The 14,558-nt window shown below is 38.2% G+C and overlaps 1 protein-coding gene across 10 annotated transcripts in view; it reads right to left on the reverse strand.

Moving 5' to 3' along the window:
• NUBPL (NUBP iron-sulfur cluster assembly factor, mitochondrial) overlaps positions 1–14,558 on the reverse strand; it is a 118,122-nt gene that overhangs the window by 35,612 nt on the left and 67,952 nt on the right. For 9 of the 10 annotated variants that reach the window (XM_014267867.3, XM_026792830.2, XM_074542709.1 and 6 more), the window contains one exon: positions 931–6,660. The exons of the other annotated variant lie outside the window; for it this stretch is intronic. In XM_014267867.3, the coding sequence (XP_014123342.1) occupies positions 6,598–6,660 (63 nt within the window). In that variant the 3' untranslated portion in view covers positions 931–6,597. Of the gene's footprint in view, positions 1–930; positions 6,661–14,558 lie in introns of those variants that run through there. 10 annotated transcript variants of the gene reach the window in all.

Raw genomic sequence — 14,558 nt, forward strand, 5'->3', positions numbered from 1 at the left:
ACAATAATTCAGCAAGGTACTCAACATTTTCCTGACACTTGGTATCACCTATGTGCAGGGCAAAGGGCTTTGCAGAGATTATAGATCTTGTTATTGCATTCAACTTCAGCTCCTGTGGTATAGACAGCTAAAATGCTAACTTTAATAAACCATCACCCTGGGATGGCACATTATCTGGTGTGGAACAGACTGACCAAGAACTGAGACATCCCATTCCTCAAGGAACACTCTGTATCAACTGTTTTCAACTATTCACTTTTGAATACATTTTTCAGTTGCTTCCCTAAATTACAGAAATAGTGTCCTGATGCTCTGCTTATTCCTATAACCTCTCTGAAGCACCAGGATCAACACAACCCCAGGGTGCCAGGCATCCCAGGTGATATAGCTGAACTTTTATGGCAGAAGTGGGAAAGATACATTCCCTATTTTATTTCTGACCATATGATGTTTTATTTCCTTTCATATGCCAGTCACATCTACCAGCTAATACAACTTCCCCTGCTTTGCCCTGACCCATCTGCCTTTCCTAAAAATGCAACCCTGCTTATATTTTTTGCCGGGCCAAACAAATTCCTATTGCTTCCCAGCATGAGATCATCCCAGGCAAATACTGGTACATCATCTCTCTTCCCTCCTGTCACCTGCTGCTGCAGATTCATACTTAGGATTCTGTAGACAGGCACTGATGGGGAGTAATACAAAACTTCTCCGAGTCATGTTTCTTGTGAAAATGGCAGACCTTTTCAGGCAGTCGAAAGCAATCCATTTCAACAGCAAAGACCTTGTCCAAACATCTTAAATACCATTACTTTCTTAGAAAAATATATTTTTAAAAATCTATAAATGGAAGTATTTCAAGTAAATTTTCCTCTAGAGTGTGATGTTTTCAATGTTCATGAGCTGTAAGCTCTAAATAATTATCAGGCATTTTATCAGCACTTTCATTTTGTTTTAATGAAGATGTATATCCCATCAGGGTAACAAACCCAGCAATTCACTGAGACAGTGACTATAATTTCCTATATTAACCCTACAGGGAAGAAAGTACTCAGCATCAAACAGCTCTGTCATTTCTTCCTCCAGAGGAGTAACTTTTTGGATGCATTACCAACAGGCAAGGAAAAATAAACAAAAAGATGTTTATTTACACTGTCCAGAAATAAGGCAGGAAGTACCACTGTCTGTTAATAAGAAATGCATTTTTTAAAAAGTGCTAACAAGCTACAACTCACAGGTTTTCTAAAAGTTTAGGATATTAATGCATTACAGAAGAGATGCCAGTAGTGCCGGCACTCATGAACAAATGTTTTCAAAGCTGAGGTGTATTTTCCCAGCCTTTTAACACTTGTTTTAGAAACTAACTCTGCAAAATAGCCATTGGGCCCCATTATCCTGCAGAGGGAAGTGTGGAACGCAAACCCAAAACCTCCTGACTCCATCTGAAATGTAATTAATTAGAGGCCTCAAGGTACCACAGACAAAAGCCCATTTATATGGAAATTCCTCCTCTAAAAACAGGCATGTAGAAACTTCCCAATTCAGCAAATAAGTCAATGTGGAAACTCATCCTTGCCTGTCTGACCAGCTAGAGACTCATCTCACATCACCCTCAAATGCCTACTGTTGAGCAGAAGTGTGTTCAGGCTCCTGAACTTCACTTAGCACTTAATTGAGATAAAAAATATTTGCAACATTTACACAGTGGACAAACATCCCAAAATTATATCTACTGAATATGTGTTTGGCTAAAAAAGATTTCTCACCCTGTTTACTCTTCCTAAGTGTGCAGCAAAACTGGGTTTTAAAATATATTATAGCATTTCATCCATAATTATTTGGGGGAAAAAAGTTGTCCCTAAAAGAAAGAAAGTTATAAGAATCATTAGAAAGTCATAAGCTAACTTTTCAGAAAAAGTAACCAGAAGTTTGTATTTTGAAAACAGGTATTGTTTAGTAACAGGATGTATACATGGGGTAGGCAAGTGTGGGGAGTCTCCTGCCTTTCTCCCAAAGAAAAGAGAAAACCTCTGGATCACAGGAAATAACACAAATTTTAGAAAATCCCAGTGGTATGAGGGAAAAGACTTCAAATAAATCTGTAAGTCCTGAAAACAATGCTAAAGGACAGCAGATGTTCCTCCCCCCCACCAGCTTGTTCAGAGACTCACACACTCCCTAGGAGAAGTCCTTTATTTGCATTGATTAAAGTGGGTATTCAGATCCAGACTCACACAAATGCAGAAACTGAGACAAATAGGTGCATAAGGAAGGACAGGCTGTGCCCATCCTCTCTGAATACACAAAGATAATGGAAAAATACAGACCTTTGGATATACTTTTTCTTCAGATTTCAATATCTTTATAATGTAAAACAGAGCCAAAAAAAAAAAAAGGCACGCCTTAAATTTAGGCTGAAAATTACTTTGGGAATTCATTTTTTCTTTTGCTGCTTTGTGATATGTGGCTGACAAACCAATGCCTTGGCTGAAGTGCTGCCAAAATAAAATGTAATCATCACTGTAACTCCTGCCATTATAAGTCAATTCTGCAATTCTGAAATTAAATCAGCAATTCAGATTCATCTTATGGTAAACTGTTCTTAAGTAGGAGGCTTTTCCCCAGCCATCTCCACCAGGAAGCACTTCTGTTAAATAAAAATGGCAACAACAATATGGGCCCAGATATGGCCATGAGGAAAAAAAACTGGTATGTGGGTACCAAAATCCAAATAAAAACACCAGAGCTTTATCTCAAATTTGTAAGCATCTAAAATGCCAGGCACTAAATTAAGAATTGATAATTATATTCATACCCTCATTAGGTAAAAGCAATCAATAAGGCTGGGAACAAGGACCAAAGAAGGCTCAGCCCAAGCCATTAAGCAAAAAAAAAAAAAAAAAAAAAAAAAAAAAAAATCAGCTGTGATTAACACTACTTCCTCCACAAGCAACACAGCTTTATCAAGAGTGATGAACATTCCATGCATTCCATGATGATCCTGAGCAAGGACTAAGCCAGGTGACTGAAGACCCCTCCTAAATTTAGGAGCTATGGATTTGAATCTTCTTAACCAAAGCTGGGTACCAAAGTACCAAAATCCCAACATGTAAATTGTCACACGGCAAAGTGAAACCCACACTTCTTATGGGAAAGGTGTTAAAGGGGGTTTCACTTGCTAAACTGGATCTGAGTCCAACTGTATGAAATCAATTCAGAATTACATGAGGTGTTTTGTTAATACACTGAAATGACCTGCTTCTGCCACTTCTCCTCTGCATTAACATTAGTTCATAACTAATCAGAGCAACTAAACAGGTGGCAGTGTGAACTCTAATTGAATTAGTAAACAAAAAGTAAACCTGCAAACTACTTTTTTCTCATAACTTCAAATAACAGGGTGTTTTTGTTGTGAGGATCTAGCACCTAAGTATTGTACAAACCATAGTCTCAAAGGCTAAAAAATTGATTAACTGAACATAGCAGTAAAAAATTTATACTGAAATACGTCACTAGCACAAACAATTCTATGCCTTCTTTCATTTTCATTAAAACCAAAACCTTCTGAAAGCCAAGAAATGCACTGTACTAAGACACAGCCTGTAGGCTCCTCACCCAAGAAACTGCAGGGATTATCCGCAAACACAAGAACTGTGGTCACTATACACAGGGTCGTGTTGTGAACACAAAACTACATCCAACAGCAATGCAGAAGGATCTTGGGAGTCTTGGGAATCTTGCTGCTAACCTACACAGGAGATAAACTGGGACTGACAGTTGTCCCTGTCCCCATTCCTGCCTGTTTGGTCCCTGTTTGGTGCCTCCCTAGCCTTCCTTTTCTTTCTCTTTCCTCCTCTGTGGGATTTCCCAGTGTGCAACTGAACTCACAGTGCTACAGACTTCAGTAATTCTGTGCTGGTAAGCCAGGAGCACAGTAATTCTCCCTTGCTGGTGAGCAAAGAGCATCTACCCATACAGCTTGGAAAAGCCAAGGCCTCCTGCTAGGATTAGCATTTTTAGAACAAAAACATATTAGCACACAAGGGAATATCAATTAGAATGAAGTGAAATACTACAGCTGAAAAGAGCAAACAGCACTGTGTGTCAAGTCTATAATTTATATTTATGAACTACAGTTAAATACCACCTTGTCCCGCTAAATCTCCAACTGATCCAACCAACTCCCCCATTCAACAAAATCATCAATGATTTTATTAATACAACTTCAAATGTAGTATGTTGTGGTATGTTGACTGAAATTCATTACTATGAATTTAATGGCGTATAACATAACAAAAAAATACAAATATGTATTTCCATAACATTAAGAAGCAATAACACTTTGCCAGTGCCCTTCATTTACTTTGCAGGAGATGGTCTAGGAAACAGTTTTTCACTCATGAGAATGAGGAAAATCAAGCAAATATGATCTCAATTTAAATTTAGGTTGACTGTAGGAATCCTTAAACACAGAAACGTCCTACCAATTCTGTACAATTACATATGTATATATATGTATTAATAAATCAACTACATTATGTAATCCTTCCACAAAACTGTTAACTAAAATGAATTTTCAGCCTGGCATAGAAACTATGTTTAATCATTGTAACACAGTTCCTTGACAAAGGCATTCAAAATAATTCTGCAGCCAAAAGATTCAACAGAGCAAAACAACAGTACTTAATTAAAAGGGGAAAAAATGTAAAAAGAAGTAAAATAAAAGAAAACTTGAAAGCAAAGTTCATCCTTCAACTAACCCAAGAAATAATAAGAAACAAAAGGGGAGCTGAACAACCATCTATCTGTATACTGTTTGTTCATCCAGGCTCAACATGAACTGGATGTCAGACATTCAAAAACTTTTTAACATAATAAGAATTACAACTATTAACAATCAGATTATATCACTGTCTTTTGCTAATAAGCAGTCAGAAGTCCCAGTTGTTCCACTGAAATATAAGATTATACTAGCCAAAACCACCACAGGATTATTTACAGACATGTATATCAACAATTATGCTATGTAAAGCAAAGCTAATAAAGATGCAGAGACAAAACTTAATTTAAAAAAATGTTATCAATAAAGTATGAACACTAAACAGTGTTCATAGGCAGAACACTAAGCCAGCTTTAAATTTTGTAAAATATATCAGACGACTGAAAGGAACAGAGTATTCAATTCTTCAGACCACAATAATATGCTACTGAAAAAGCAGACCACTGATATGAGATTTCATGAGGGAAGGTGCAGGGAAGGAGGTTCAGAGATTGACTTGATGCAAAAAATCAACAGTTTTGGACTATGTAATTTACATATTTAGAAAATCACCTGAGTTTGAAATTCAACTCATCACTTGTGTCTAGATTTTCATCTAAATCTTGGGTAAGAATGCTACTTAAATATTCTTAATGTACATGTACACCATTTTTTTAGGTTGTATCACTTCAATAAGAAAAAACTACATCCAAAATCCCGACCAAGTACTTGGAATACAGGGAAAAACCTGATCCTCAGAGGTCAATAGCAGAACTCCCTAGCGTGGTTAACTTCACTCTCTGGTAGGGTTACGATGTATGTTTAAGATACTGATACTTGACTGTGTAGATGGAAAAGCCTAAATGTCAACTCCAAGATCTAATTGTAAAGGAAAACTCATTCCCTGAAGGCATAATCTTTCACTTCCACAGACCAACACAAAGATCACAGGCAATGAAAAAATAAACCAGAAGGCCACGCAGTTTGAAGACCAAATATTTCTTTACTTCAAAAATACATCTTTATATTCAAAATCCAAGTTGCTGTGCTGTAGTAGGAATATGCAATCATAAATTTAATTTATCTTGATCATTTGCATTCTGTGGCAAACTGAGCTCAGGAAAAACATCTGGTTTTCAGTGAAGACCTCTGCTATCTTGTCTTCTGTCTGGGTTCATTATAATGTAAAACAGTAGAGAAATAAGCCTCAGGGTCACGTAATCCATTCTCCACTGAATTTGAATTGCCTCACAATCGAACTTTATCCAATAATGAATGAATTTGTTCATCATCCATCACAAGAACTCTTCAGAGTATACGTGGATTTTTTTAATCTTCTTTCAAGATGAACACAGAAAAGTACAGCAGTTACAGAACTGATTTTGCTTTTAAAATCTTGCAGAACTTAAGGACAGTTTGATAGCCAACCATGTAAAAATCTGAACAAAAACTGAAGGAATTTAGAGTATTCAAAATCCTGCTTAAAAAATTAAATTTATGTCTTGGCATACCATCGTTCTCCTTGCACGGAGAGGCTGTTTTTCATTCTTGACTTTAAAATAGGGCACATGGAAAAAAAAAACACTTCTTCCTTGATGATGTTACAATTCAGCAGTTAATACTGTCTATCATCATTTGCATACTTAAATCCTTTTGGACATGGCCAAATAACAATGTGAAAAACAGTAATTATCACAATCATAATTTAACCTCTGGTAAATTAATTCCTAAAGAAGTTCTTAGAACTAACATAGGGCCTCTATGTATTTAGGTAACAGGACTCTTCTGCACTGCAGCATCAAAGATCACTTTTTTGCTAAATTTCAGTGGCAAATGCTTCAAGCAGGAGGTACTGGTAGTCTTCTTAATATTTCCATAGCTATCTTATGATAGGCTTTAGCCTGCAAAAACAGAAAAATACATTGAGCACTCAATTTTCTATAGAAAGGAATATTTCACAACTAATTAGGTGTTTGTTCTTTTACACACAAAGAGAGAATCAAACATGTTTAAATAAATGGGTTAAATTTAGCCTGTGTTCAGGAAAAACAATGCATTAAGAGACAGATTAAGCACAAGCACTATAGAAAAATATTGGTGGGGGAATTTAAATTTAACTGAACAATTTGTCTTTAACAACAAGCAAAGTCTTCTGAAAGAGAAGTGATGAGGAAGATACAGACTGTCTACTCCCACAGGTACTATTAATTATAAACTTCCCTCATCCTGACAACCAGGATGCACAGGATAGAGAATCAGAGAAAACAACAGCATTCAGAAAAAATTTTTTGAAACTATTCATTACAGACCTGACTATCACCATGGAATTTCCTATTCAGACATTTAAACTCTTTTTTAAAAAAGACACCTTTCCAAAAGACTGAAGTAGGTATTGGAAAGAACTAATTCTGCAACACTGAAATCCACACAGTTAAAGCTCTCTTTCACACCAGCCTGTGGCATCTGGTCAGACACCTTGACTACAGAGAGCAATCCAAGTAAGTATACTCATGTTAACATCTCCAAGAAACATGGCACAGCTAGGACCACGATCAATCCACCATCAATTAACAAATCTTATGTCAAGGGACTTACATAAAAACACTGTATGAAGTCCAACACAGAACAAACCCCAGAATTAAATCAAATTATTCCTGTACCAAGCTCAACAACTTGTAGTCAAAAGGGAACATCTTATAAAATCTCAACCATTTATATAAGAATGCTTAATTACAATAATATTTTTGTGTGTATGTATATACACACTGCACATTGTTCCAGAAGTTGATTACTTCCATTGTTAAAATGTACACCTTTTCTATAATTTGAATTTGTCATACTTCAGATTCCAGCTGGTGCATCACATTATCTGTCAAGTACACAGCAAAGTCCCCTAACTGAGCTTGCTCTTCTGCAAGACAGTGACCAACCTACTCCATCTTCTCCACTAAGTCTGCATACACAGACCACACTGACAGCCTTTCCTGCTTTCCTTGGACAGATCTCCAACACTGATTTCTCCTGTCTCCTGCAGGATGGCTCTAACCATGAATTAGTCCTTGTACTCCTGATGAGCCTTTAAAGCAGCAAACAAACTGACACATGCCAGAGGCCAGAGCCTGGGGGGCAGCAAGAGATGCTCTGTCTGTCACACCAGGGCCACCAGCACTCACTGTCACTGCTCTGAACAAGGTGTCAGCCTTTTGCAGGGCCATGCACTGCTCATGTCTGTCTCCTCTGTTTTAGGGATTGCTCCTGGCTTGTAGGATTTTCTTCTCTGGCACTCACCCTCTACACCTCATAGCCTCAGTGTTCACATCTTAAAACTAAAGCCATAAAATTTTCTGAGTTTGAAGGAATGCAGACAGCAAGACAGAATTGTTTTCTCTCATGTACATGACTTTGTGGCAAAAACTACAGAATTATTTAGAACTTAATTCACAATCAGGAATTTCAAACTTCTGTGGCTACAGTCTCAGTGCAGTTGGGTAACAGCCTGTGTGCAACACCCACCTCACTCAGCCATTAATGCCCTGGGTGCTCCAGCTGCCCCCCAACTAACCACTCACCCAGACAAGATAATGGACCCACCTGAAGGGAGATGACTGACTGAAGTCAAGCTGCCTCTGCAGTTCAGTATTTGACTAATTGGTGTAGGAGCACTCCAGGTGGGAATTTCAAACTACCTGGAACAGTCCTGCAGGCAGCTCCCACTTTGCACAGATCAATTCATGCACTTTAATGAGCCAATTAACAACCTGCATACAGTACCTGGCCCCTTCTAAAGACTGCCCAGGCTGTTTGCCTGCTCCAGAGTTGACCAAATTGTACACAGAACTATAAATTCACCATAAGCAGACTCAACTGTTTGTATAAATGTTAACTTATGTCAACAGCCCAATAGATTTTAGATACTTTCCCCACAAAATGCTGTTAATGAGTGTCTGAGCAACACTTCCCCAAAGTACACTGACCCTCATTTGCCAAGCAGCTGATCACCACTTTGCAACAGGAGGGTCCCAATGCAGCTCTTTGTAGCAAGCATTCAGCACTAGTAAACACTGTCTAGTGTCTTGCCTGCTGAGCTTTGGGCTTTTGTTTTCCTGGATCACTACTTTGTCTGTTGAACAGACCAGTATCTCATGTTGCCCTTACAGAACTCTACCAGTCACCTGGCTTTGGCAAAAATCAACTGTTTTGAGCCTTGGTTTCCTGTCTTTGAACAAATGATTTAGCCATGAGTGAGGGGACATGACTATCAATCAACATACCTGAAAGGTCTAAATGGAATCTTGGTGAGTGTGAATATGCAATACATAAAAACAACTTTATGTATATTGAATAGTTTTTCCTACTCGTGATCTTTTCAATGTGCCATCCATAGACAGAGAGCACAGCTCAGTTCAGCTGTTTAATCCATCATTACTAAGCAAAAGAAGTTGGGTTGCAAATGAAACAAGAAAGGGTTTACTATTTCATTTCCAGGTGGAAAGACAGCAGAGAAAGAATAAAGGATGAGTTCCTATTCATCGCCCATAACTTTTCTCATTTTAACAAGACAAAAGCAAACTTCTCAGGTCAGTTACTTCCTTCATGTTTGAAAGCTCTAAATGAATGGTTTATAGATTTTCTGAAAACCAATTTTTTGCTGACAGACAACTTTATATTTAGAAACAACATACCAGTTATCATTCCTCCCACTTCATGAGGATGAAGAAGCACACAGGAAGACAGAAGGCCCTAAGCCCAGACCAGACTTGTTTATTATGAACACTGCCTCAATGGGATCTGAGAGCAGCACTAGGGCAGGCAGAGGTAAAGGTGGAAGGTGATGCTCACAGAGTCAAAAAAAAAGCTGGGAAACAGCCACATGAGAGACTGCTCACCTCTCAAACAGTGGCACAGTGCCAGAAGGGCACAGTTCTTAAGACCTCAAGGGCACAGCTGATAATGAAGTGACTGATGATAGCACAGATGGTAGAGCAGGAAACAGAGAACCTGTGAAGAAGTTCACCAGGAAATGGACTGAAAAGTCCTACTTGGCATAAATAATCAGAACATCCTGATTCATCACTCTGTAGCAGATCCGTATTATCATGGCCTAATACATGTTGGGTAGATTTAAACTGGAAAAATTTTTACTAGCTCATCTAATTAAGCCCTACAGTAATCCTAGGGAAATATTAGCCTTTCAGTTATGGCCTTTCATTCTCCCTAAAAATCTTACCCGTGAGGGAAGAATGCATCATTGCTAAGATTACTGCAGACTGTACAGGTCATGGCTGACTCTTCCCTGTTGTCATGGACTGGACTGGTATGGCCTGACCTGCTGGTTTGCTTTCAGTGGAGTGCAGATCTCAGCCTGCCAACAGCCCACTACAGTGCCTGCCAGTACCTGGTGCAACTGTCACACAAACACAGAACTCAACTTATAATCAACAAAGTAAAAGCAGGTAGGAGCTGATATCACATTTTCCTTCACCCAAACCACTGCATACAAACAACTTCAGACCAGCAACTCAGAAACACACACTGGTCCCATCACTCAGTTACAGGATATACAACAGGATATAAATCCCAGTACTGACATGGTTTCTAATGTCTATTTCTGATTACAAGACTCCAAGACTATTAAGGCTGCTTTATCCAGCCCAGCAACCCAAAGGAGAATCTGTTCAAGTCTGACTGTCTGGAACATCAAATGCCATAGATCCTAATATACCTGTAAAGAAGGAGAAGGAATTTAAATCTGCTCAACTGACCTGTTAGGGCTTAGATTTTATTAATTGCTAAAGGAAACTAGCCACCATGAGCAACTAATCCAATAGTGACTATCACAAGGACAAATACTAGTCTTAGCTGCCATGTACATGAAAATAAGCATAGCCAGCCTGTCACTGATAACTTCGGTTCTTAGCACTCTCTGCACAATCATGTTCCATTTGCCAGTTCAATCAGATTTTAAATAGACTTAATTTGGAAACATAGAAATTGCTTTGTTACTTTGACACAATTCCAGGCTTCAGTGCAGGACTGGAGATACCTTCCAATGCCTGTATTTTACTGTGGTCAGCTCAGCTGGCACTAAAAACATGATGACAAATGCAGCTTTAAATGAGTCTACTTCAGGTACAAGCTTCATGCCACCCAGAGAAATTCTTGGTTGCTACAAGAGGTCCAGAGACTATCCCACTCCCTACCAGTCCTTCCTCTGGGCAGCTCCACCATAAGATTCTTCTTTGCATGTACTGGCAACTCGTGCCAAATTTACAATGAAGTCTCAAGTCAGAAAGGCAAACTTACTGAGACAGTAAAAGTCAACCCATACATTGTAACATGAAATGGAGGAGACTAGTAAATAAGCTGGATTTACGAAACTAAAATCTCAAAGAAAAATCCTCAGTGCAAATGGGAAACTTCCTATTAATCCTATGTATCAGCAGTAGCAACAGCCAAACTATTCTTAGGGACAGCCCCAGCTGCTAACCCAAGGTGTCCTTACAGACATCTAAATACACATTCTGCCCAAAAAACACGGCCAAAGAGAACAGTGCAAATCAAATGCAGTATAGCAACATCCCCCAAACAGGCTATCCTACACTCAGCCTTTTCTTCAGCAGACAGAGCCATAAATGAGGGTCTGATGATGCATTGTACTGTCTACACCCTGAATGAAGGATTTGAATCTACACATACCAAATGCTACTGTGATGATTCAAAGGAAGTCTTGATGATAAAGGCATATTATAAATCATACCATGCAGACTTCTTTAGGATCTGCTTTTCTTTTAAAATATCACACCCTGCATTGACCACTCATTAAATGGAATTATTAATGACAACTAAATCACAAAACAGGATTCCATGACTTTTTGCTACCAGTACTTAAATTTTTCTCCAACTACTTATTGCAATCTTTAAAAGGCTGTATGTTTTTACCTTACTTATATATCACCCTTTCATAAGCATTCTAGAGACAAAGTGTTTCTGAATACAAATTTGAGTTGTCTGTTTGGATGACACCACAGCAAGGTTTGTAACATTCTGATTTAATTGAAAAGGGATGATTAACCAGACTTATTTTGCTCTGTTCCATTAGACTGCTGATACCTTGTGCCCCTGCTTTCCACCTGACTGAGCTTTTCCTCTTCCCTTATAAATCAGTGTGCAATTTATTGGACTCAAAATCCTTCACCTGTATATGCAGGATGTGAATGGACAAACTGGTACACCAAATGTATTTTGTACTTGTTTGAGGTAGGAGGTGACAGGTGGGAGTTTGGTGGTCAACAATCACAGACAGCCTGCCTGTTCTGCCAAGGTATTGATAAATCCACTGTGCCATCCAGGCTGTCATACACCCAAAGTTTCCAGCAGGAATTCCTCACAAGATAACCACCAACTGCTCCGTAAGTCTCTGGGCTCTATGCTCACAGAAGAAAAAGCTCTCAGGAACCTCTATTTATCATTCTGCCCAGTGTCACTGGGCACTTAAGCAGCTCCCCTGATGGAAGACTAACTCCACTGCAATTAACCATATTCTATTTCTCTTGCTGTGTCTGCTTACATGCAAGCTTCAGGATGCCTTTCCAAACACCTGTTTTGCTGCTGGTTCCTTTCCCATGGTCCATAGGAAGATCCAGTACATCTGAGCATGATCAATTTCACCTGGTTTCAGTGATTCCTCATTAGTTTATCCCTATTCTACCTTTTCCCCTGCCTTTTCCCCCCAGTTCTACCATTTTAGCAGCATTCCTGATTTTTGTTTACCAGCTTTTGCTGTCCAGTGACTCTTGCATTTGTTTGAGTGAGCAACAAAATGGAACCTGGGCCAGCTAATCCACCTCCACAGTGTGATGGAGGAGAAAAATGCTCAATTATTCTTTAGAAGTGTCTCACTCAAGAAGGTTAAGACCTCACTGTTGATTAAAGAAATTATAAGCTTCTTGGGTCACTCTCAGCTGCTGTGTTAGGCTAACCATGCAAGTACAACAATATTCCATTTCTACATCACAAAGTTTTATCAATGAAGAGTATTAAGAAAAAGCCACAAAAAAAGCCACAATTTAAACAACTAAGCTGACAATGTTATACCAAGAGCAAAATCATTTTAGCAGCACTGTTATTTCTCCCAGGGGACTGCCTCAAGCTTCACCAAAAGAGAACTCCAGTCATCAAACCTTCCTATCCTTTAGCTATAACTTCAATACTTTCCATAAGCAGATTAGTCTTGTGTATTCTGTGCCTTCCCTGAGGAAGAACTTTCTAAGTTCACACATGTTCCATTCTACAAGTAATTTCTTTTTTTAGTTCTTAGTAATTTCCTTGTCATTTGTGAAAAGGAAATCCCTTTTCCACCAACTACATCTAAGCTTTGAAATAATAAATTTAGACAAGTTTGCTTAGACATTTTGAAATTCTTGTGTAAAGTCAGAGGTATACTTTTATCTATCTGCATGGCAAGATGAACCCCATGGCAGATGTGTAAGCAAAAATGTATTAACTGACATATTTTAGAAACCATTTTATTCTAGGCTTGAAAGAGCTCAAAAGGTGTGACAACATGCTGGGTTTCTAAGAAGTCAATCACCATCCCTATTCCCTACTGTTTGAATCTGCTAGGTATTATTTCAGGTCTATGATTCTGTATTTGATTTGTAAGTGTGTTCTAACAAAATCAGCATAGAATTTTGTATGAAAATCCCCTGCACATTTAAGCAACAGGAGCACAGAAATTCAGCAGACATTGTTCTCTATCTGAAAAGTTGTTAATGCATGAATAGCCACAATTTCAGTTTATTTGAGAAACATGGTGATGACTGTCATGTTTTAAAGATTAGAATCTGACCTTATATGCCTTCTCCCACCATCAGTTATGTGCTAAGAATTTAATATTTCTTTGAAAATATATGAGAATATTTTTTATATCTTTAAAATGAGAAGAAAAGCAGGGATGAAGGAAAATTCTTTTTCATTCTACAGAGATTTGTGACATTTTTAAAAAACACATTCTCTGAGGAGAACTACTATCTCACAGACACAAAGGCAGAGAAGGACATTAAGAGTTTTCCCCAGAGTCACACATATTTGTCAATCTTTATTCCTCTGCATATTTAACTTAATTGCCACAAATGGTGATTATAACCCATCCTTTTGTTATCAAGAACATGTTAAAGGAGGAACAGATGGCAACACAACAGACTTTCTTGCCTTTTTATTTTCAGAATGCTATCCCATACATGGCTGAATTCTTTGCTCAATAGTCCAGCAGGCTACAGACTCTTGGTTATTATGGATTTCAGACACTGTGAGCCCTCCACCTTAGCTTCCCAGCTGTTTTACCTCAGCTTTGACCAAAGCCATACATCTATGCAAAACTTCACATTGCTGATCAAACTTCCCAGAAAGAAGCTACCATATGGATGATAGGGATTCCTTTTCCGATAGACCTAGACTCAAGATCACTACATTATTCCACAGCATGGGCCTTGCCCAAATCTAGCAAAAACATGGCATTTAATTAGAACTCAACACGCCACTTCTCTTTCAGAACAAAACTACAACTTTAGGACTATCACTGGTCTTCCAGAATCCTATTCAGTATGTTAATAACACTGGATTAATGTTTTCCTCCTTTTTTTTTTCTTCTAAAATACTGTGAAGGGAAAAACATATTTCAAACATGATATTGAAAAAGCTACTAATATTCAAATGTTCCATAGGTACAGTCTACCTTATTGTGAATTGATTCTACTATCTGTTATCAGTACTAATAATTGTTTTCACTATATATCTTTAC

This window comes from Zonotrichia albicollis, chromosome 6 (assembly GCF_047830755.1).
Source record: "Zonotrichia albicollis isolate bZonAlb1 chromosome 6, bZonAlb1.hap1, whole genome shotgun sequence".
Lineage (NCBI taxonomy): Eukaryota > Metazoa > Chordata > Aves > Passeriformes > Passerellidae > Zonotrichia > Zonotrichia albicollis.